The sequence below is a fragment of the Charadrius vociferus genome, unplaced genomic scaffold, assembly GCF_000708025.1.
Source record: "Charadrius vociferus isolate BGI_N301 unplaced genomic scaffold, ASM70802v2 scaffold767, whole genome shotgun sequence".
Taxonomy (NCBI): domain Eukaryota; kingdom Metazoa; phylum Chordata; class Aves; order Charadriiformes; family Charadriidae; genus Charadrius; species Charadrius vociferus.
This window is the reverse complement of record NW_009649076.1, coordinates 511623-536074: the sequence shown is the minus strand read 5'-3', so window position 1 is coordinate 536074 and position 24452 is coordinate 511623. Positions and strand designations below refer to the sequence as shown.

The 24452-nt window shown below is 45.0% G+C and overlaps 1 protein-coding gene across 1 annotated transcript in view; it reads left to right on the top strand.

The window, feature by feature from the left end:
- The first annotated feature begins 16914 nt into the window (after positions 1-16914).
- The window catches only part of ALPK1 (alpha-kinase 1), a 29598-nt gene continuing 22060 nt past the window's right edge, over positions 16915-24452 (top strand). Inside the window, exons 1-2 of the mRNA XM_009888189.1 lie at positions 16915-17035; positions 21809-21963. Coding sequence (XP_009886491.1) covers positions 16915-17035; positions 21809-21963 — 276 coding nt within the window. The remainder of the gene's footprint in view (positions 17036-21808; positions 21964-24452) is intronic.

Here is a 24452-nt window from a genome sequence, read left to right as displayed (position 1 = left end):
GCCGCAGTTCTGTCTGGGGTTGTGTGTGGGTGTCTAAAAGTCTCACGCTGGGGAGTGACTTACTCAAACCAGTTGGCACAGCGATGTCAAGGGTACGATGGAGAACGTGCAGCTTCCGATTCCAGGCAAAATAATTTCAGTTTCACCCTCCAACCACAAATTAACACTTTGAAGAATTAAAAGACTTTAGTAAGCAGCACATTATAAGCATAACCATTCAGTGATGATATTCTTAAATCAAGTGTCTTGAGGTATATGGCTACTTGCATCAAGCAACAGTGGTTCAGCTTCATTGCACTGCCTTTGGGGAAAAAACCTAATCTTTCTTTGGCTGCTGATCTAAGCTGAGCTGAAAACTGCCCAGTTTACTAGAAATCCTGAGGCAGCCCTGCCATCTGGTAGGAAAAAATAAGCAATTCTCTCTTCATTCAGTTGCTTTGTTATTCTTACAGGCACGATTACTCCCAAGCACAGAACAGAAAAAAAACCCAAACAATTTCATCTCAGTCTGACTCCAAGATACTTGTTATCATCCCTTACTTGCGCTTGTACAGTGTTGTGACTAGCAGGGTGTTGTGCCTTAAGTACTGTAGGTTTGATTGCTTTGGCACAGACAGAGGAATACTGTGTTGGTTCATATAAATGATTTTTCGTTTGTGGGTTCCTTTTATTTATTCAACAAACAGGTTGACACGCTGCTGGGTTGATAAATTTCTTTGTGGTTCTTGTAGAATAGCTTTTATCTGTACACAGGCTAGTACATCTGCTGCCTGTGGCCCTCTCCCCTTAGATCAGAAAAAAAGGGGTTAGACTGTGTTTTGCAAGGAGTCACGTTGAAAAACAGAGGAGGAAAACAGTTTCTTCCAAGTGTGTCCCTTAGCAGAATGCCTTTCCTGCAGCAGGCAGGGCTGGGCGTGTGTGCTCACACAAAAGCGTTTTGCTGTCTTCTGGAAAAGCCAGAGTTGTGCAACACTGCCGTTTATTGCATCTGTTGATGGCTGTAATTCCCATCAGCCCTTCAGTTCCGGAAGGAGCCTAATTCCTGGACCGCGAGAGAGCTTTTCTGATAGGACTGTTACCATACTTGTACCTATTGAGGCATGTAAGTATTCTTCCTTTATTTCCTAGGATGATGTAACCTCATATTAACTTCATACTCCTTATTAATTTATAATTTAAATATAGCTCTGTATGATTTTGTACAGAAGAGGACAGGAACTGGATTTACCCCCTCTGTCTTCTGTAAGTTTTTAACTGGTTGAAATGCTGCTGGCTTGAGGAAGACAACTCCAGGTTTGCCCCATATGAGAAAAAAAATATTCAGGTGCTCTGTGCCTGTGCTTTCTTTCCTGCTAAAATGGTTACGTGGTTTACTACAATTAATTCCTATATTACAATAACTTCTTGTTTTTAATGAAATTCCTTTCATCAAAAGCGAAACTGCAAGTAAATGTGTAAAGCTTTGTAGAGCTGAGCTGCGCTGCGTGGTGAGCAAGCTGCTGGGACACGGGCCAGGGGAGCTGATGTCAACGCTAACCTTGTCGCTCTTGCCGCTCTCCTGTTTGGTGGTGTCTGCGCAACCCTCTCCTCCCCTGGGGTTGTGACTTTCCCTAGACGTGCTTTTTCCTTTCCGGAGCGTGACTCTACTCTGGTGTCCCTGGAGTTATCCAACGGATAATCAAGGTGATGGAAATTTGAGCCTTCCCACACCGCACTGCAAAGCCGGTGGCACACGGCATTCCCCTGCATTATGAAGACCTCGTGGGGTATGAATAAAGGTGGAACAGAACCACTCCTTTCAAGTCGCCTTCTAGCTGGCTGGTTTTCACACACTTGTATTCGTTGCCTTGCCAATCTCTGGAGAGGAGGAAGGCCAACGAAAAGTCATGCTCGTTACTTTAAACGGATGTTTCCTGCTTACGTATGCCCAGTGTGGCTTCTCTGTGTAATTATCAGCGTCACATTATAGATGCTAGACGTTTGGGCTAATTAAGTATTTGTAATGCATAGGCTGAAAGACTGAGGTGGTTTTAGCTTGGCTGTGGTGGTGTGTTGTTTTTCTAACAAATGATTCATTAAGGCTTCAGATAACTCCAGAGCTTTAATAGACAAATCTGGAAAATGGAAAGCTACTGGGAACTGTTACATTGCTTTCAGTCATGATCGGCCTTGAAAATCTGAGTCAGCAAGGGCCAGTATGTTTCTTTTTCTGGGAAGTTCATGATAGGTCAGAAGGGTTCTAGAAGTTGTATTCTGGGTCAGTGAGTGGTAGGAGTGTTCTTGGGTATTTGGTCTTCCAGCTAATTCTTTCTGAATGACTCAACATAAAATCTTCTTTTCTGAGCTTCTACCCTGTGCTTTAACAAACCCTAAGAAACCTTTCTATTTCTCTCTGCTGTTTAAATTAACAGGAAGAAAATCTTATCCTGTTGGATCAACACCAAGTCTGGCCTGATGTCAGTGGTGCTGAGATTTCACCGCAGTCCTGTGCTTTGCCTCCTAAGGCCAGACTTTACATGTGGTTATCAAAAGTATGGATGTAGTGCTGAGGTTTGCCAGCTGTGTGACAGGACGGGTGCAGGTGTAAAGGGTGTCTGCACTTGTAAATGTTGTGCAAGTATGATTTCTCTGGTTTTCTGGTGGCCCTTTTTTTTTTGTTACCGGCTTGCCCGCTCCCTGGTACAGCTTGTCAGTGGTGCCATCGTGTCAGTACTGCAGCAGATGCTGTGACCCAGTGAGACCTCTCATGTCAAACTTGGCATTAGAAATACTCGCGGTGGATTTGAATGCATTGGGGTTTGGTTTTAATGCAAGTAAGTAGAGATGTCGTTTTTCTGCAGGGTTGGCCTCTCGCCACAAGGGGACACAAGCAATGCGCTCGTGTTTCCACGTCCTGCGGGTGAAAGATGTGAAGCGCAGCCTCTGTTGTGGTGAGGTTAGCGGAAAAACTGCTGAATGCTGCTCTGGAGCCGTAAAATCCAGGCTGGTGGACGTGTTTGCTTGTGCGTAGGCACTGCTAAGGTATAGTAACATTCACTGCCTACACCTGTAACTGTGTATTGGGTTCAAATACCAACCTGTGCCCTCCAGCTGCTCTTCTTCTCAGCTTCACAGCCTGTTTCTGGACCCAAAGCACCTTAGTGCTGTTGAGGGTACAGGGGCAGGAGCCAGTAGGTGGCAATGTGTGACCAGACATGGGGAGCCACCGTTTGGTTTGGGGTTTTTGGTAATTTGTAGGTTTTGGTTTTGTTTGTGTGGTTTTGGGGTTTGGTTTGTTGTTTTGGTTTTGGTGGTTTGTTTTTGTTTTAGTCAGAAACTTCATTTTGATACTGCAAGAGCTGTTGTGGTACTTGTAAGTTAATGGTAATAATGGCAGCGGTAACTTCCAAGAGTTTGTTTGGGAAAGGTGTAACAGAGTATGCGACAACCTGTAGCTAGGTTCCACAATGAGTTATTGCTGCTGTATAGCAACCAAGTGCCTCATGTTCTAACAGAAAAGAAATGGGTCCTTCTCAAAGACATATGTATTCCAAAGATAAAGCAAGTTACTCGGATGGATCTCAGCGTGAGAGGGAGGAGATGCATGGGAAGGAGGTGCATTCACTGAACTTTTTAGATCCCAGTGCCAAGAACAACTCCACTCCATGAAGCAGAGAGGAGGTCTTCCAAAGTAAGAAGAGATGGCACAGTTCCCTCTGTTTGTTTACTTTTTGCTCCTTGTTTACTCAGGAAAAAGAACTCTGCCATTTCCCATCTCATCTCACCTGAATAAACTGATAAGGAAGCTCACCTTGACTAGTGAAGAGTACTATTTCTTACAAGAGGGACTTAGTTTATGCCCCTCTCCAAGTTCTCTGTTTTTTGGGTTTTTCTCTCTTTCTGCATCACAGTCTGCCCTTGGTCCTTCTCCTGAACCCCTCTGCTTTCTCCCCTTGGCTTCTTTCTTGCTGGTCTGCTATCTCAGATCCATCTTCCTCCCCCTTTTGCTGTCTGTTTTTCTTCCCTCTCGCCATCCTCCCGATTGTTCTTCCTATCCCCTCTGCCGCTCCCTCCACCCATTTTTTGTTCTCTGGGGCCTTTCTTCCTCCATCTGGGTTCTCTCCCTTTCATCCATCCTGGTGCCCTTATTTCTGCTTTCTCCCCAGTCTGCTTTTGCTGCTCAGCACTAGACACCTGTGGAGTGACTTAAAGGACAAGGGAAACCACGCAGTCGTGGGGCAGCAAGGAAATAAACACTGGGAAGAGACTGGGAGGTGGAACAGGCTGATCTGTCTGTTGGCATCGTGTAGCAAGACCCAGTAGTGGGACCTCAGCACTTCCCTTCTTTTTCTGTTGAAAGGTTGGCTGCCCTCGCTATAAATAGCTGTTAGAGATCCAGGGCTAGAAAAAGAAAGCACAGCAGGGACAGTGTGGAAAGAGGTGGAGGTGTTCCTTGTGATTTGGAGCTCCTTCTTATCGACAGCTATGTCTTTGGAGGGAAGGTTCCTGCAGCTTGGAGAGGAGCTCCTGTAATTCCAGCTTTCATGGGACAAGAAGCAGAAAAAGAAGAGTCAGGGAGGTTCAATGCTATAGAGCAGATGCTTGTGTCTTGCTCAAAATGAAAAGTAAATCATTTTTAAGCCCTGATACAGAAGAAAAATTGTCAGCTCTTCCCTGTTGTCTTTTTTTTTTTTAAAGTTGGAACAAAGCCTGGAGTCTTAAGCGTATTGGAGCATCATGTTTCTCTGAGAAGAGTATCCAAATGAATTTCAGCAGAGCTGATAATGAAAAAATAATTTGTGCAACTTAGAAGCATGTTGGGGATGAGTAGTCTGTGTACAGCTGTTGATTGTAACTGTGCTTGCAGCATTCCCCTGTGCCTTCTTATAAAAGTTAGAAAGCTGTGGGCCCTTTGTTGGTGAGCCCTGCTGGAGTTCTCTTTGTTTACCAATAGCCGTGAGTCCAGCTTTCAGTTATTTGGTTGTCATCTCCCACCTTTGTATGTGGAGGTCATTTACCGGTTGAAGTTTTGCTCCCCTAGTTGTACATGACTACAGTTGTAGCTGGAATATATGTCTCCCTACATTTGTTGTTTTATGGAACTTCTCTCAAACTAGAAAGAGAAAATACTTGGCGTACAGATAAGGCTTTTCCTTCTTTAATTGCTTCCAACAAGTATGCAATTCCTGTGTAATTTCTTTCCCCCTACAGATACCCCGCAAAATTCCTACATATGACCTATGATATCTTCATGATATCTCATTTTTTGACCGTGTCAGATTCACAAGCTATATGAGACTGAACCTTATCGAGGCTTGCTGAAGAGAAGTCTGTGTTGCTGTGGGTAGCCCAGTGCGCAGCACGACACCTTGACTTGAGTTCTGTGCGACAGAGGGCATGCCAGGGAGTGGAAGCTCCATCTTTCACGTCAAATCTGATGTTGAAGATCTGAACAAGAGAAGGCTTGAACCAGTGTATTACAACCATTGAGTGAGGGTTTATCAACCTTTATTAATCCCACTGATCAACTGTGACCATTAAGACACCAACAGTAAGAACTGGAACAACAGTCCAGGTTTCCGTCAAAGATTACAGTAGAGGTATGTTCTCCCTAAGTCATAACCCTTGTGTTTCAGTTTGATGTTCTCTGCTCTTTGCTATTTCCTCTTTTAAAGCGCTAAACTGAGGAAGATGCACTTTTGCAAAGCAGCCAGGTACCAGCAGTAATCAAAGGCATCACAATACATAGTTTGGCTAGTGGGAAGTATTTTAAATACTGTATTGGGAATTTATAAGGTTCTAACAGTGATAAAATCTATTTGCTGCATTTAAAAAATTCTGTTTTCTCCTGCTCTGAGGCAAATCCATTGGCATGTAAAAACTGTGACAATTAGTGAAATGGTTTAGCTGAAAGCAGAAGCTTCATGCCTTCAGCACGCTTTGGAATAGCCTCCAAAACACCATCTTTGTACTTCTCTACATTCACCACATGAGGGATGATGTGGTCTTGTCTCCTAGGTATATAGTAGCAATTCTAAATGTGTTGCATTATCAACATTTTGGATGAGATACTATTTTGATAGCAAGGAGCTTAAATGTTCCTTTCACCGGGACTGAGATTTTATCATAGACACTGAATCGGCTCACTCTGTCTGGTTTGATACCATTTAGATGGAGACAATTTCATGTGTACAATGCAAACTGAATAGAACCAACCTTTCCAGCTCCCTTCAAGAGCAGTAATTGAACACAGAAAGTTACTTTGAAGAGTTAAAGATAAGCACTAAAATAAACTGTCTTTTGCTGATACATAGCATGACGAGTGAATATAGCATTTGGTTGTTTGTTTCCCCCCTCCCCCTTTGAATTTGTATAGATGTTAAGGTGTTAAAGATTCAACAGTCTGTGCTGCGTGGCAATAAAAACTCTATTCCATTATCTCAGTTTATAATGTTTAAGGGCACCCAGCTGTGAGAGATGCAGCCTGCCTTGGAGGTACATGATGCTTTTTTTGTTTTGTTTTGTTTCTTTAAAGATATATATGATGGTGTCCTGAGCTACTCTACCTGCGATGTCTTTATGTTGTGGAGCTTACTGACACAATACAACACTATATGTTTTCTTCGGATGCAGGCTTTAATTGTAGTTTCTAGTAAATCAATCCAGTATCGCTCTTGTTTTCTAGCTGGCATCCTAAAACGAAGTGACCAAGATACAGACCTGAAATATACGTGAACCTTGCTGAAATAAATGTCAGCCTTTCCACGGAAAGGGGTCTAAGGTGGAACAGAGGCAGAAGGAGAAAACAGGAGGGAACGACATTTCAATAAATATTCTCGCTTTGGCATCTTCTGTCTCACTCCGGGTTGTATTGGCTGTCCCCGTTTCAGATTGAGCCACTGTAACCTGCTGTATTGCAGAAGCCTTGCTGGACTGTGAGAGAGAGAACTCGCCCAAGGAAGCAGGTGCCTGGTTTATCTTTACCTTTTATTGTTCCGGTAACTCTCCCTTGGAGCAGTTGCTGCCTGATGGTTTGTTTAGAAACTGTAGGCATATAGGCTCAGGTTGTAAATTGGTGCCGAGAGGTGGTAAAGGCAGTCGTGTATCTCTTCCCTCTTGTGCAGCCCCGTGCTTGGGACTGGGGAGGGTCTGTCCCTTACAGAAACTCTCGTTGATGAAAACAGTAGGATTTCACAGCGCAGGGAGCGTTGGTTTATGGCTCTGTGTGTAGTCTCACAAGGGAACACTGTTCAATAGGCTTCAAAGTGATTCAGCCATGGCATCACCGTGGCTGTGGCCACATGTAATATAGCCTGTAGCTCTTTAAAGAGGATTAGCCTTAGATCAGGGACAGCATTCATTGCTGGATTTCGTGTAAAGTAGAATATGCTAATGAAATGGAAATGTCTACAGCAAACATTGCATAATATTGTAAACCTCAAAATTGGGCATTGTGTCTTGATATCTCTGCTGGAAGTCAAACTTTCATATTCTGTTTGTTACTTGGAGAAAAAATGAAATTTGTAGTATCACCACAAGCTCTCTGTAGTAAATTAAGATCTGGTTTGCAGTTTTACAAGCAAAGTTAAAAAGAAAACAACTAACATTTGATGGTAACTTTTCAAACAGTGTTGAATGCTTTAATGATGTCATAGCTCTCCAATAGAGACAAATCTTAAAATATCTTCATGTGGGTTTTCTGCAGCAGGTGTAGGCTTGGTTCGATCCTGCGTTCTCTCCCTGTCTGCCCTTCCGTTGCTTTAAACACCATGTTTGCGCTTACAAGAGTTTCAGCATCAGTCCTGCAGAGACAATATTTCTGACCTGTAGTTCTGAGCCATTTAATCTTTTTAAGGCACTTTCCATCTGTACATCAGCCTCAATGGGCAGTCCAGTAGGCTTGATTTGGTTCTCCTATTTGAGTTTTATGTGTCTTTTGTTTGCTTCAAGTTTAATATTGTATAGATGTAAAAAAAAAAAAAAGCCCCCAAACTTCAGTGGGACCCATGATTCAAACTGTCTGACTTAAGATGTTGTGAAGGATTTTATTTGCAGAAAGTGGTGAACATCTCTCAGAAAATTGTTTTAGTGGGAGCCCTGGGAAATCACTGGCCACTTCTGAAAGTGTTGTTGTGTTTGTTGCGTGTAAAGGAACCCTTTCTTACTGTATTAATGCACTATATTTAGGTTATTAAACCTAGAATCATCTTTATTTTTAATTGTGTGTATTTGTAAGTTTCCCAGGAAATTTATTACCCTGATACGAAGCTGACTCGGTGCCTGGACTTGAAACTGTTGCCTGTGGAAGCATTTAGACCTGCTCTGGGTGCTTTCCTTCTCGCACGAGTAAGCAGGCATTCACGTGAGGCTCCGTCTTAGCAGCCCTGCGGTGTGTATTCGTGGCCTGGGGTTTGATGTCCACACAGCACATTCAGACAAATGCTAGACATAAAATGCAGGAGTTGTCATTATATACCCCGATGGGCCATTCTGCTGTTGTGTACTTACAAGTGATGACTTGAAGTGCCTCATCCCGGTCTGCTGGGGAATAGAAGTCCAAAGAACCTTTGGGAAGAAGGTCCCACTGGCTCCGTTTCCAAAACGTGCGCTTTCATTACTTAGTAGTTTTTTCTCTCCCCACAGCTTCATATCTTAGGATTTTGTTGTTCTGGGATTTAGTTTTTATGGTGGTGGATAGGTTGGTGGGGTTTTTTTGTTTTTTGGTTTTTTTTATTTTGCCATTTGGAAGGGTTTTTTTCTGTAGACGTGGAGGGTGGTGATACATATTCATGAAAGAGAGGTCTTTCCAGCCTCTGCTCGCATTGACAAAGACTTAGCTGTTTCACACAGCAAGCTGACTGGAATTGTGTGGGGCCTGCCTGACCAGATTAGAGCAAACAGCAAGCTTATTCCTCCAGTCGTCAGGCCTCCCCTTCCTAACAATTTCCCCAATTGTCATTTTGACAAGGCTGTCATTAGGTGATGGCTTCTTTTGGCCATTTTCAGATAAAGATAATTTCCTTAACTTCCATTTTATTCGACAACAAGTAGTTTGGGAGAGAAAGGAAGTGCTTCAGTAGTTTATGGATTAAGGGTTTGTCACTTCAAAGGCATCTTTGATCTAAAAATATGTGCTGTACCAAATTCATTATGTCTTTTCTTTTCTTTTTTTTTTTAAGAACTTTTAAATTTATTGATCGGCCCCTCAATTATTCCCTTTTTTGCATCCCCTAGAACTACATGAGATAGCAATGGTGAGGAGAAAGTGCCCAAATGGCCTCTCTGAAAAGTCATGACCAGGGCAAAACAACAGGTGCTTTTGTTCGGCACCCGGTGCCGACTCCATCACAGATCTGGTTTTAGCCAGAGGTCTTGCCTGCTCCTGCCAAGGGAGGGATGTGTAGAGCTTGCTTAAAAACCGGGAGGCAGAGAATGTTTCGTAAGGAATGGCTTATTGTACGTTTTGTATTTGTCTGGGTCACTCCTCTAGTGTAACTGAATGGCCTGAAAACATGGATCTCGGGCAGCGAGCGTTTAGCAAACCGGAGTTTGTGTAGTTCGGTGATGAGTTTTGGCTCCCTGGTACCCCCTTTTCCCAGCTCCATGCAGTGCGCAGTTGCTCTGTGGTTTTGGGTTATACGGCTTTCTGTGGGTGTTCGCCACCCCCCTGAGACCCTACACCCTGACTGCCCCTACAGAAGTGCTGGCAAACAATCTTTTCTGGTTAAGGGTAGCTTTGAAGTCAAGCTCTGGTGCTCTTTTCTTTTTTTTTTTTTTTTTTTTTTTTTTTTAATAGGAGTAACTTTACTGAAGCTCTGTTTTGTGTCTGTGCTGCACTAAGAAATCCCAAACCTCATTCTAACAAACAAAACCAGAAAAGCTCTTGTCCTGGTGTGTTTGCAACTTAAATGCTCTTCCACAAAGCCCTAAGCTGAGCTTTGGGGCAAGCAGGTGCAGCAGCCTTTGAGTATGTTGCTTACCCAACCCCATCCACCCGAGGAGGCACTCTGGGAGTTGGGCTTGATGATCCTGATGGGTCCTTTCCAACTTCGATATATTCTATGATTCCTAAGGTCTGCACAGGCAGAGTTTCTCTTCGGGTACTTGATTCGCACTGCTGCAGGGAGAGTGGGATGTGGTGGAGGTTTGAATATGGATCAAGAGCCGGGCTTTTGCAACGCCTGCCTTAGCTGCGTCAGGCACGGGGCTTCACTTTCACTCTTCCTCTGCTTTTTAGGACTGACAAAACTCTGTTCTTTCCTATAGCAGTGTAAATCCATCGTGGTAGCCCATTATGTCAGCCTTATTCAGGCTTAGCTGAGGCTGGGATTTGTTCTGTATTAATATTAATATCTGTTCTGCCTAATTACTTCAGCTTCTTCTGTAACGTTACCTCCGTATTATACCCAGCCGGCTAACCACCTCCTTGCTGCTGGAGGCAGTTCTTGATCCCATTTCTAAACAGAAGCACTTCTGCTTCAGCTCTGGCTGGGGTAGCTGTGCAGAGGCTGGCTTTTTTTTTTTCCCCCCCCCCCCCCCCCTTTGCCTGCTAATTGGCTGAGACCACCAGAATTTGGAGGACACAGATGTCACTGATAGTTTGCCTAGGGAGCACATTCATGCCCATCTGTTGCAGTCTAGAAGGCTGTTCATATATCCACAAGGCCTTCATTTAATTCTTGTCAGAAAGTAATGTAAATCCAGTTTACCTCAGAGGTCACAGCCAAGATTTATGCCAATGAGCCCCCTGCAATTTACACACACTGTAGTTGTATAGGATGAAAAGAAAGCCTTTCATGTTGGTGCATATTAACAAGAAAGCTTGCCTTAGGAGAGGCTTTTTGATTGAGGTTCTTCCTTATTTTAATACAGCCAATGCCAGTTGGTATATCCAGCTTTACCAAAAGAAAACATCTAATCTTTAAGCCAGAGAAGTAAACTAAATAAATAAATAGAGCCCCTAGCAAATCGATTTATTTTTTTTCTTTTAAACCGTCTTTTCTCTTTCACGTAGCACAGCCTCCATGTACTGAAAAGAAAGGTAAATGGTCTAGGAAAACACAAGCATGTGTGCAGTGAAATAGTCAGGAAACTGAATATGCTTTCTGTGGAAGACGATATTAACTCAAATCACTGAAGCCTTTGCTAAATTGTCGTAAGCGTGTTTTCTTTTTATGTGTTTTTTTTTTTTTCCCCTCAAGCTGCCAAATCTGAATATAAAGTTGAGGCTGTTACTTTTGACACGAGCAATGGGAAGGACTCCAGAAAGCTTGTGCGCAAATCCTCAGGAGAAACAGCAGCTGAGGGTGCCGAGCGATGTGCGTGCTTCCTGTTACCTGCTGAAGGAAAAAATACCAGCCTCAGTGTTCAATCGCTCTTCTAGGGACAATCTTTTGCAATATTTTCAGTCTTCCTACAGAGAACAAGGGGAGACAGAATATGGAGTGAAGATGAGACCGTAACTCGACCAGCTGCAGGAGGGGGTGCAGTGAGAATAGATCCAGCACTGCCTCCGTGTCATGATTTCACCCCTCTCGTCCTTATTTAGCAAGAGACTGTACCAGCTTAAAAAGCTCCCTCCAAAATTACTGTAGCTTCGTTGGTCTTGGTGAAGCTACGTGTGGGTAGGCCATGGTACACCATGAGCTGCTGCGTGCAGGCTTCATGTTGGGCAGTTAATTACTTGATTAGAACAAGGAAACCAGATTTCACAGAGTTGAGAGCACGGATTCCTTCTCCAGCACACATGAAAAATGCTGTCCTGCCACGTGGTGTTGGCATGGCTGAAGTGTACGGGAAAGCCTGTTGAATTCCACCAGAGGGAAAAGCTAGAAGTGTAAATGGTGCAGAAACTTGAATTTAAAAATAGCTGTTAAAAAAAAGAACACTCTTAAGTGCTTTGGTTATGAGAATTGCTTGTAAGAGCAGACAAGGTAGCACACAACGATGGATCAGAGCGTGCCAACAAGATTACAAGGGGGTGTCGGAGTTGGGCGCATCTGCTTCTTTAGGCCCAGTGTAGTTTGTGGGTGTTCCTTTCGTTTATACTGGCTCTGCTCGGAGGGATCCTCCTCCTGTTTCCTCCTTCCTTTTCCCTAGTTTGTCCAGCCAGTGGATTTTACGTTGGCAAATGCTTTCAAATGTTGTCAGCATGAAAATCAGTATCATTTGCACGGTATCATAATGAGCGGAGTGGTTTGGGATTAGGAGGGAGGAGAACAAGGCATCAAAATGAAAACAGGGCTCAGATTCTAAGTTCCAGTGTAGCACTTAAAATAATTAAAATGTTTATTTGAAAGTCAAAACAGCCTCAGTCATAAATAACTATCTATTCCTCGATTGATTGTGTCGAGTCCCAACCGAGAGCTCTGGGAATAAGGTTTATTTGCTCCCTGTTGGGATTAATCCATAAATGTAGTCTCCACATGGAACTCATCAGGTCTTTGCTTCCTCTTCATTAGTCTCCCTGGAACTGGAGGGTAGCCTGAATAAGATGAAAATTAGGATAATATATTTTCAGAGAGAAAAGGTCTGGCGATCTCTAATTTGTGTTTCAGGACCATAATGCTGTGGAAAATTTCCCAAATGATGTTGTCTGAGAAACCAATGCTTGTTATGCTTGCCGTATTTGAAGTTTGAATGCGGCAATTACATCTTCTTTTTCTTAAAGCCTCCAAAGCTAATTGTCGTCTTAAACTAGCTAGATTGACTCCCAGGCTTCCTTCTATCCACAGTAGAACTTAAAATTCTTTTATCTTGACAGATCTTTTGGTCTTCTAGCCCAAGGGCTCTGAAATGTCACAGTATGGCCCATTTCTTGTTAAAGAGATCATTTCTCTGTAGCTCACCCAATCCCTCCCTCCCTTCTTCTTGTTCTGAACCCCAGCTCTGATTAGAGGGCAACCGCAGAAATATACTTTCTCATCCCCTGGGACCTTTGTAATTACTTTTTTCATCATATTTGTTGTAGGAAGTTATTTTAATCCAGAGTCCAACCAGAAGTGGCACAGATTTTTTTTCATCATTTCTGTTTTAAAGTGTCTAACAACTACGTCAACCATTTAAAAACAATCTGTGCCCAAAGCCGGGGTAAAGGAGCTGTGACCAAAAAATCCTTAGGTCCTCAATGTGATGCAAAATCGTTTTTATTATGTGTTTTGAAAATGATAGCTGCAGCATTTATTAGTGCGTCCTTAGAAAACATCTTTGTCTAGGCGGTTTTGCAACATACCAAGCTGCAATTTTTATCACTTAAAGTACTGTTTGTTAGGATTTAATGGTACTTTAAGAAATCTAATTAATAAGCATTGAGAAGGTTCTAAAGGCCCCTGAAGTTTTTGCTGGTTCTGCTGTTTGGCTTTGGTCTCAGGTCCTGCGTTTGCCCCAGGTCGGTAAGCTGCGTGCTTGGTTATTTTCGTGTCCCAGCTGTCATTCGATGCTACAGCTGTCACAAAACGCACCTTACAAAGTGGCATCTGTGTAAGGGATGCTGCTGTAGTTTAAAGCTCTTCGGTGCATTTTAAGCTGATTTTATGATGCGAGTCATTGCCCCTAGTGATGGCTCTCAAAAGGCTATCTTCCTTCTGAGTACTAATGTACAGTTTATTGCGCTTTTCTGTACGGTTCCAGCACTTTGTTGTCACTGCTGTTGTAAATCATTATTTATTACTCTAAGTGTCCTTGCTGTTTATCCAGTTCTTTGGAAAAACGTACTTGAAGAAAAATTTCTCGCTTGCTGACATTCATATATCACTGTTATAGATCTGGCAGTTTCCCGGTGAGTTAAATCTTTACAATCCTAGGAAGCCAAGTGCTGTACTTCTACACTAATTTAAGCTTCCCCGCTAAGCCTCGTCAGTTCTTTGTGAGACTGGCAGTCTGTGTGGCTCACAAAGCCATGGGGCCCTCCTGCTTACAGGAAAGACCCAAGGTGATCTTCCAGGCTGCAGCGCTGCAGCCCTCCAGCTGGGTGTAAAAGACTTAATTTTGAGCTCCGGACTGCAACCTAGATAAGTTGGAGCATGTCTGTAAGCTTCCTTGGATACTCTTAATGCCACGTTACTTTTTGTGAAGGCAAGTATCCCGGCACTTGTTTGCTTTAGGGCATCTTCATAGAAAATTGTGTTCATGAACGTGTATTTACCAGGGCTGTGAGGTGGCAGGCTTTCTCCAGCATGCTTTTGCATACTCTTGAAGCAGTCTCCTCTGCTCGGTCGGACTGGTGTTCACAGTGGATCTGAGATACGTGTATATGTGTGCGGACTATATGGGGACTCCCACAAAAACGAGAGGTTTTTTGAGAAATCAGTTGCACAAAGGAATGGAGTCGGGGCCAGATGGCAGGGATGCTTCATCCCAACCTGGGAGGTACTCGTGGGACGGCTGCACGCTCCTTCCCGCCGCGCTGGGTAATCAGATAAATCAATTAGCAGATGTCAGTGCAGTTAACGGAGCAAGCAACACTAGCATAGGTGTGTTACTGTGATTATAGCATCACTGTAGCTGTGTTTCCAGCCCTGGCTCTGGCTCTGTCTCCTTTTGCTCCTGACGGGAGCCCCTAAATGGGCCCTGTGCCTGGTCCATCCCTTTGGCATACGGGGCGCAATGCCTGCACCCCGTTACCAGCACCGAGCTATGCTCACCTGGCTCAAGCCCTGCGGAATGGTGGCCTGCGTGGAGTGGCCCTGCTTGCTCTTACTTGGAGCTTCGAAAGATGGAGAACCCTTTCTGGGTTTGCCTTTTTGCTTTGTTTCTTAACATCCTGTACCAGGACGGGAAGAGAAGTGCTAGGAGAGGCCTTCAGCTATAAATTCTGCATTTGTGGCTTTCTTTTAACTTTGCCACGCTTAAGAGTTGTATTCTTGGACTGTGTTGATACCTGCATGTGTACCTGTTTTCTGAAAACACCTCCAAATCCTCTCGCAGGTTAGAATACAAAAGCAATTGGAGAAAAGGAAGCTAGAAGTATCAACTTGGGCAGAGCTCAGTCTGACGCTGTACTCTTGAGACTCCTGGCATAGGGAGTTCGACTTGCTGATCCTTAGGGGTCCCTTCCAGCTCAAGATACTCTATGAGTCTATTCTGGGATTCTGATTCCTGCTAGAGGATGGTTTGTACCCTCCAGAACGTGAAGACTACAGTCTGCTTTTGCAGCTGGTTGAATACTGTGCCAGGACCTTCTCATGCCGTGCTTCGGAGTGCAGCTGGAGTAGAAGGAAGCCCTGCTGAGGTGCGGCACGGTGTGGGTTGCAAGGAAAGAATTGACACCAGCAGAACACCGCTGCGATCGCAAAGCCAAGCCTCAGATGCTAGGAAATGTTGGGCGTTTAACAATGTTAGTCTTCCCTAAGTTTTTATCCATGGCTCTGCATCTAGCGGATCTTTTGCTTGTCCACCCTGCTCTTCAGTTGCTCTGACGTGCCTGTGCTCCTGTCCTCACTCTCCTTTTCACAGCTACTTTTTTAATTTCTTTTTTCTGACATTTGTCTGCAGGGTCAGTCACAGCCCCACTGACTAGTTCCTGCCTCCAGGCTCTTTGCTGATGAATCCCATCATTTGCCCTGCTCCACCTGCCCTTCCACTGCAGGCTCTCTGATCCTCTCTGCTTTCGCATGAGTGCATCTCTTTTGCCCTCTGCTTTTCAGTCTGGCAGCTTGCTCTTACTTGGTGCCGTTGAGAACACAGGCTATCTGCTACCAGCTCCGGGATCCAGCAATCCCAGAGCTGCAACAGAAAGGGAAAAAAAACTGTCTGGAAATTAAGCTGCTAAAATATACATTGTTTCTAGTCAGCAGAGCAAACTGTGCCTGTATGTGTGTTCCTTTCCACTCCCCTTCCTCCTTCATAGTCTTACTGTTTCCCCAATTCTAGAAGTGTTTTCACGAGGCTGTTTCAGACTATATTGCTTCAAACTATGGGAGTAGTTCTCTAAGCAAGACCATCACCAAATTGGTGAAAAAAACCCCCAACAAAGTACTTCTGTGCTTCATTTTTGATAGCTGCCCAACTGTTTTGGCAGATGCTGAGCCAGATACCTGGGGTGGAAATTGTGGCATTTTTTTCTACATTGCCATTGGCAATGTCCTAAGTATCTGACTTGATTGTGGGAGACCCAGCTGTGACAAAAACAAGCCTTGTGTGTATTTGATAAGGTGGGCGAAAGCCCCAGTCCCTTCTGTCTGTCGCAGAGCTGGTGAAGCTGCGATCAGCTCCAGTGCTCGTCCTGTGGGCCTGTGGCTTTGTGCTGGGCGAGTTCCTGCTGCATGCTGTGCAGCACCAGCAAAAAGTTTTTTCATTCCTGCCGGCTCCTTCAAAGACCATTTTTGCTCCATCACCTCAACCAAACCATGGTAGGACGCTGCGTTATGTGGCAGGAGCGGGCCTAGCGTGAGAGGATGTGAGAGAGCGATGTGCTGCTGTGCCCCACGGTAAAAGAGACGGCCCCTGTGGTCTGGTAAACGCACGCGGCGTCCTCTGCGAGTTCGGAGCGCGCACGGCTCTGCCATTCAATCCCGGCTAACAGTGAGTGACGGCCTGAGCCTCCCAGGTGCAAAGGGCTTCGGCACAGCCTGGCTAGTCACTTCCCTGCTTGGGGTTTCACGGCTCCATTGAAGAGCCCGTCCTTTCTCCCTGGCACCTCGGAGATGTCCGCCTCGCACAGTTTGTCACCGAGACCCTGCAGTAATTTCACACACTCCTCTAATAAAGTCCTCCGAGGCTGTCATGTATTTTCATGTATTTCCCCTATTATTTCTCCCTGCTTGAGCCTTTCAGATAATTGATGATACTTTAGTTAATCATTTTCCCCCTCCTTTGTTCGCCAGGTACCTCAGCCTTGAAGGGATCCTTTTCATTTAGAATCCGTGTCTTCTCTTAAGTAATTGATCACCGTGCACCCGGGGACACCCAATTCACAGCCGAGTGGGATCAGCCTTCATGAATAATCAAAATGCCGTGGCCGCACTGCTGCAGGAGTGCAAGCAAGCTCTGGACACGCTCCTGTCGGCACAGGCTGACACGAGCGAGGAAGACGAGCGAGAATACCGGCGGTGCCAAGGTGAGGTCCCCAGGAGAGGCGGCGGGACCACGGCAGCAGCCGCCAGTCCTCAGCCCTGCCCTATTTTTCTTCTCCTGGCAGATGAGTGTCAAGAGATGCCTGGATTTCGAGGCCATGAATGGGATGCGGGCTACAGGCAGGCAGGGAAAGAAGTCCACTTTGTTGCAGTGAATTGCTGTCAGTTCTAATTTTAGGCTTCAGTAAACATGAGGCCGTAAGGAACAGTTTAGTTTGGGAAGAACAATGCCCAAAAGTTTGCTGATGCACATAAATTTCAGTTATTAAAAAAAAAAAAAAAGGAAAGAAAAAAAAAGGATGCAACTTCTGAATAAGGGCACATATTTCCTCTCCTTTCATAGGAACTGGGGGAGGGCTGTTTCTGTTTGTCAGCTTCTCCTAATATATTAAAGAGCTCATTGCCTGAATCTTTATCTTGTAAAATGTGTGTGACCTCTATAAGTGGTGTCCAAAGAAAAAAAACTTGCCATATCTCTCTTGAAGGGAAAATCCACGCTGGATAATGACTGGAATAAAAAACTGGAAACGGAAGCAGTATTTAGCAAAAGCTGTAATAGAAGGGTTCTTCATTTGTTTTAACACTGGCGTTAACTTGCTGGAAACCAGCATTTATTTTGGTGTTGCTGTGGCACTTTGAGAGTGGTTTGTCAAAGTGTATTATTTCTTAATTCCAGTGGAAATCCAGTTTCACGTCAATCATTAAAGGATGTAATGCACTCTGGTCAGTTTTCTCTAGGCTCAGACTTTACGAGGGCTACATAACTTCATCGCCACAGCTTTTTTTATTTGTGCATTAAAAGCCACGTTTGAATTGCCATACTTGTTTGAATTACACCTTTTCGGTATGGGGTAGGGAGGTTATGTACTCCTTTCCACCACACAGAAAAATAACTTCAGCAAATACGGAAGGATGAAGGTGAAATTTCTGGGGAGAAAAACAAAGGCATTAGCAAAAAAAAAACCACCAAAAAAATCTCTTTATGTGCAGGTTTTTCTTTGCATGACCCATCTGCAGCACTGTCCGTTTTCCCGTGTAGTGTTACTAATGTTTAGTTTTGCTTTGCATGAATGACTCGGCCATAATGTTAATTTGATCTTTAAAATCCTTTGTTTGTCTCCGAGCGCAGAGCCGTTGAGAATATGTTGTTCTGACCATCCTTGTTCTTGCTGGGAGGTCAGCTGCCTTTTTCTGAAGCACCTAAGTCTGTTTGCGGTGGAGGGTGGCGTATAGGTTTCTGTTATGGATACTGGAAGATTTTTCTCTTCTCTTTTTGTTTTCAACAAAGGGCACTTTGTTTCCTCATCACAAATTCTTTTAAGTTTTATTATGGCTCCTTAGAATAGGCTCTTGGAACTCCTAATCAGGTAGAGCTTTTCTCCCCTCATCCTCCTCCCTCCTTTTCTCCTATTAAACACCACAAAGTATGAGAAATAATCAGTTTAGTTCCAGATAAGGTAAATCAGTGCCCTTATAATCACTCGATTAGACATGGTCCTTCAGGTAAACTGCTTCAGGAAATAGGCGATCAGAGCCTGAAGTGATGCTTGGGCTTTTCCGAGGACCGTGTTCCCATCAGCTGAAAGAAAAATACCCAGCAGCGGGGCGGTGACAGCGACATTAATAACTGCTGGGGCTCTCTGCCCGGGGAAGGCAGGGCCTCGCTTGGGGGGGAACCCTCTGGGGGACCCTCCCAGCGCAGAGATGGAGGGGGTTTCTTTGCACCCCTCTCCTCCCGGGGCTGCTTTTGTTTGCCCCAGCTTTCTCAGGCCAGGCGTAGGAGGAACTGAAAGCCAAATACATACAAATGGGGGGCAGAGGGGAGAGGAGGAGCGCATCATTATCTGGCATTAGTTGAGGGGGCAGAATCTGGGTTAGATGGGTCTGGATTGCTTTTTTATTTCTGTTTAGGCTAGAAATCGTTCCAGTCAACTTCTGTGCCAGCTCAACCTTTGTTAATCAATGAATTTATATTGCCTGCAATGAGAACAGCTATCTGTTACAAGAGTAAACTCGTGTCCTAGGATTTGGATTTTAGCTGAAAGCTGCAGCACTGTTCACATGAGCTCTCCAAGTGGTTGGTGTGGTTCCAGCGGATGTTCTTGCGATACAACATCATTTTATTGTCATTACCACTCTAACTGTGTTTATTTCCATGCGGTGACAACTAGACATCACAGCAAGGCTCGAAGTGGTATCCTGGTGGTATCCTGCTAGGCTTATGGGAATGTCCAACCCCAAAGATGACTGAAGGCTCCTAGATTGCCAAATCCTTCTGAAAATGTTACCCTGGTTTCTTTTTCTAACCGACTCGGCAGTAGTGACCGCTGAGGATGCCTCTTTAAAATTCAAAGTTCAATATTAAAGAATTTGGCCATATTCTTTGTACTTTGGTGCATCAAGTAGGAGGGGGATTAAGGTTTAATTAAGGATAACATGGGAAATGGGAACACGAGGACAGCAGTAATACCTTTATGCTGTAGAGAGACTACCAAGGTCCACGTTATCCCAGTGATGATTTTCATAGCTGCTGACGCTATTACTTTTTCCTGTTTTAGTGTTATTTAAGTAAGCCTGAGATCACATGGGAAAGACAGAGGAAGTTGGTAGAGAAGGAGACAGAAAGGCTGTCTGTGTAAGCATCCTATTTCTCTTTCTCTAGATCCCTCCCCAAAATGGTAGTCCTACGGGATCATATGGGGAAACATGTGCTTGCTGTGACTGCCTTCAGGCCCCCTCCCCACCTTCCTTTGGAAAAGATTTTGGGAAGCTCGGTCTTCCCCCTTCTACACAGGGGGATAAACCCCTCTGTCCATCACTCTGCGTTCCTTGTGATGAGATGGGTATCCCTACTCCTGCAGGGATCTTGCGGTGAGAGGTGTGAGGGTGGGAGCACGACCTCCTCTCCCCTCTGGTTCAGCCGCTTGGCCACCTTGCCACGGCGTGGAGGGCTGAGCCCCTCCAGACACCGCTTTAGAAGGGCAGGGAAACGTGGCTGTGTGTGAAGCTGGGATGTGTAACAGGAAGGGTGTCCAGAGCTGCAGCAACAAGTGAGAAAATGTTGGTTGGAAAAAGCACTAATCTTTATAAAGGTGACTTTTTGGAAAAAGGGCCCTACGTATTCAACTTCACACTTTTTCCTTGGAAAAACGTACCGGTGAATGCACTGTAATATGAACGTGAAATAGTCTTTTTATGTAGTGCGTTTTCTACAGTCACCTGTAAAGGGTTGATTAAAGAATAAGTAGTAATATATTTATTGCATTGCCTCGTTGAAGCAGTGGTGGTCTCTGAGCAGGGCTTTTTCTGGGGATTAATGGCCAGAATGAGCTAGATCTGCAGCTGATGATCGCCATTAACCCCATCTGGTCAATAATCCTTGTTAATCCACTTTTATTGGCCAGAGAGTCTGCCCGGCCAAGTGGTTAGCACCACAGCACACTTGGGCTGCAGCTTCACCCTTGTTTCAAGGAAAATTAAAACGTGGGCTGCAGCTGAAGGGAAGGGACAAATCCAAGCCCAGATCTCTAGCTGTGTGCTCCCACTAGCAGTTGCATCCTTACTCAGGTCAGGTTGGAGATCCAACTGAAGCCAATGGTTATATGGGAAGTGAAGGGCCAGCCGTGGGAAGGAGCAGGGCATGGGCCAAATGCTGCTCTTGCCTTGCGAGCTCTGGCATGTTGCTGGAGAATCAAGGGCCATGTGTGGGAGCTTGGAGTAATTTGCCGTCATCCAAAAAAAAAAAAAACAAAGTCTTTTGACTCCTTGACGCTTGGCCTTTCCAGCTGAGAGTGAAGCTGTGCTTTGGATAGGGTTTGGAAACCCTCAGGTGTGAGGACTGGGGTTTCGGTGCTGGCCGTGCTGGGTAGGAGCATGCCTGGACCAAGGGCACCTTCTCTTAACTTCTTTATAACTTCTGTTGCAAACTGTAAGAGGAACGCAGAAGCTCAGGGCAGCTCCTCAGCTAGTGGGAATTAGCCGAGCCGGCTTCAAAGAAAGTGTATCAGTTTCAGTCAGGGAATCTCAGAGCAAGGCTATAGCTGGTATCTGCCACGCGTCTGTGGGCACTGCTACGTTAATAGCGGTTCCCAGGCACTTGGCTTAAACTGCTTTGTTGAGTGAGCTCTCTTGTGCTGAGGGAAAGCGTCTCCTGTAGTCTATGGCTACTGCTTTGGAGCATGTTGAGTAACTCAGGCTAGAATCTTTTTTTTTTTTTTTTTTTTTTACTGAATTATCAGTCAAATCCTTATTAAAGAGCATCTGCTTGTTATTTATTACATCCCTTTAGAACTTTGTCTAATTGCTTTATACGGTCTGGGTTTATCTCCCAGTTTGGATGTGGCTTTTCAAGCTGACTCAGCCAGTGCCACCAGCGAGCAAGGGGGACCGGTCTGCTGTGTTATTGTCCCCATTTGCTCTGCCAGGAGTCCTGTCACCTGGGGGGAACAGGTTTCCTCCTCTTTCTGAGTAGCTCTTCACAGCCAGCCAGCCACCAGCTGGTGTGACTTCCTGCTAAAAGCCTTTTTAATGGCTGATGGCTCCCGTTTACCTGCAGGGCAGAGCAGCCAAGGGTAACCGGTGACAGGCGAGCTCACCTTCCCTCCTAGTGAGGCTGGTGGCAGGAGTTAAGAGCTGGTAGCAACTGGAAGGAGGTCTGAGAGGCAGGGGAGGTATGCTTTTTGTGGGGTCGGTGCTCTGTCCTAAGTGTAACGGCTGAAGCTGCTGCAATATCTTTACCTGCTCTTTGACCTTTTCAGCTTTGCTTCCTGAGGACTTGAGGACCCTTCTGGAGGAGGCAAAGGAAATGAAGTGGCCCTTTGTGCCGGAGAAGTGGCAATACAAACAAGACCTCGGCCCAGAAGACAAAACAAACCTGCAAGATATGATCAGCGTGAGGCTCCCCGATTTGCTGGTATGAAGTTCAACACACCTGTTGTGTAAAATGTCCCGCTGAGGTGCTTGAGGGTACGCAGAGCCCTGGTAGGTAGTATCACCTGTGGGTTCAGGGACTTGTTTTTCTGCACGGTGGCAGCAGCAGGCGAGGAACTGCTTGGCAAGCTGAGGTGTGCGAGTCTGTGTTGGGATGAGGCTGTTCACAAAGGCCAAAGGGCCAAAGTAGTGACTTTTATTTCGGTCCTTGGACAAGAGGGGGGACCCAGAAGCTACATATAGTTTCCAATTTTTTTCACTAAAGTTGCTATGAAACAACATGTTTTCTGCTCGCGAGGCGGCTCATCTCCTTGTCGCCACGGCATCTCTCCAAGGGAAGGAAAGTCCTGCCCTCTGCTCCCACTGCCAGCAAGCCAAGGTTGGGAGATCACTGGGAGCTCTGTCTTGGCGTTAGGCTTTTGGTCTACGTAGCTCATGGCGAATGGGTGTGCAGCACCATGCAAGGCTGTTGGTTTGAGGTCTTGCTGGTACCTACAGTTTTACGTGCTCTCCCAGTTCAGGGAAAATAAAATGCATTCAAGTCATAAAGTTTTGAGTGTGTCCAGGCGTTTGGCTGCCGCTGTGCAAGGAAAAAAGCACCCGGATAGTAAAGGCACTGGCTCTGCCTTGTCTGGAAGTGATCTGGGACATATATAGGGGTTGTCCATGCATTGAGCACCTTGCAGGACAACTGCCTCGTTCATTCAAACATGCAGCGATGACTTTGACTGCATTTATGCTGTTTCTGCTCACTTCAGTGCTCAGCCCACGCTAATTTGGGCACTTGCGTTGTCCATTCCTGTGGTGTCACAAGGCAGTTCTGTTTCCCCTAAGCTAATGTTGGATTACCTTAGTGAAGAGCTGAAGAGCTGGCATTATAAAAAAACTAAAATGCCGAATGTCTATGTAAAGTTTTGTGTTTTTTTTTTTTTTAAAGTGAATTTTAAAAGAATGCTGTGCCTTGTTTAATTCAGCACTGCTAGGAGGCAGTGAGGATTACACACTTGAGTAGGGCGTGCACAATTCATCACCTGCTTTGATTTTTTTTTCAAGAAGATCACTGGACAGGATCCCTTTGATGACCAAAGCTGGCCAAAACCTAGGCAGGAAAGGCAAGAATTTAATGTGACTTCTACTGTGAGTGAAGGATACCTGGCTCTGTAAGGCGTTGCAGGATCCAGATGGTGCTTGGGGATCCTATCCTGTAAGGTGATGAGTTTGAGCTTAAAGCTTAGAAAGCGGCAAGAAACATGGATTGCTTTTTGCTTTTCTGATTTTTCTCGGCAGCACGCCAGTCATGACTTGTAGCAAGCAGATGACTCCCTTTTCAATAGTAAATGTAATATCGAGGCTAGTGAATATCCCTTTGGCAGGACAGACATAAAGTAAAGATGAGTTTTGTGAGGATTTGGGGGTATTTTTGCTTTCAGTGGTGCATTTCCGAAGCCAACACAGTCGCATTTCTTGTGGGAAGGGGCGGTCCAGCCTGAAAATCTGGGGTTTGGGGCAGGGAACTCTGGCTCTGCTGAAATCCCAGCTGCAAAACTGCTATTAACTCTAAGGTGGCCAGGAGATTTCACCCGCTTCAGAGATGGCCCTGCCCGAGTAAGGAGGACGAGTTTTGTTTGGGGATGACAATTACTTTGAATAGCACTGAGCACTGAGAAGCTCAGGAAAGCCAACTGCGGGGCCGGGAGGTGTCAGCCTCAGCATCCCCTCACCAGCATCCCACGTCGTGGGGATCCTGAATTTGCTTGCGGAGGGCGGTGGGAGGCGGGGAGCGGCTGCTTCTTGGGTATTTATTTTCTTTTTTCTCTTTGGTGTGTGTGGCCTTAGACAGAAATTTATGGCAGAGGTTGACCTCCTTTACAATCCCCGCGCAGCACTCTAACTTTGGAGCGTTTGTCTGCTCTCTCCCAGGATAAACACCTGCAGTAAACTCCCTGAGAGACCTGGCTAGATGGGAGATTAATGTGGCTGTAATAGTGGAGCAGTGTTTGCAGCATTATGCCTTCTCCCCAGGTAGATGGATCTTTTCTGAGATGATACCAATTATTTATTGCCGAAACATCTGTTGATAACTGCAGCTGCCCTTGTTAAACAAAGCATATCATGGGGTCATAGACTATAGGGACCTAAAATCCTACCGCATGCTAGTTTTAGACTATTCACCGACACCCCCTGAAGTCCATTGGTTACCGTTGTCTTCAATGTTTCGTCCTGCGGTTGGAAATACTTTGTAAACGTTGCGCTGCCTTTCCCCATGTGCTTTGAAGTATTATTTCATCTTCATCGGTAATTTATATTCCAGTGCCATTGTACCATGGGAAAAAGGGAAAACCTTTTTTGTTTTCCATTTAATTGTAGATAGACTGACATTTTGACCTGTATTATTAGTATTAGTCAGGAAAAGGGATTTTTTTTTTTCCCCTTCATCCATTCCTTCCCCCCCCTCCTTTTTTTTTTTTTTCA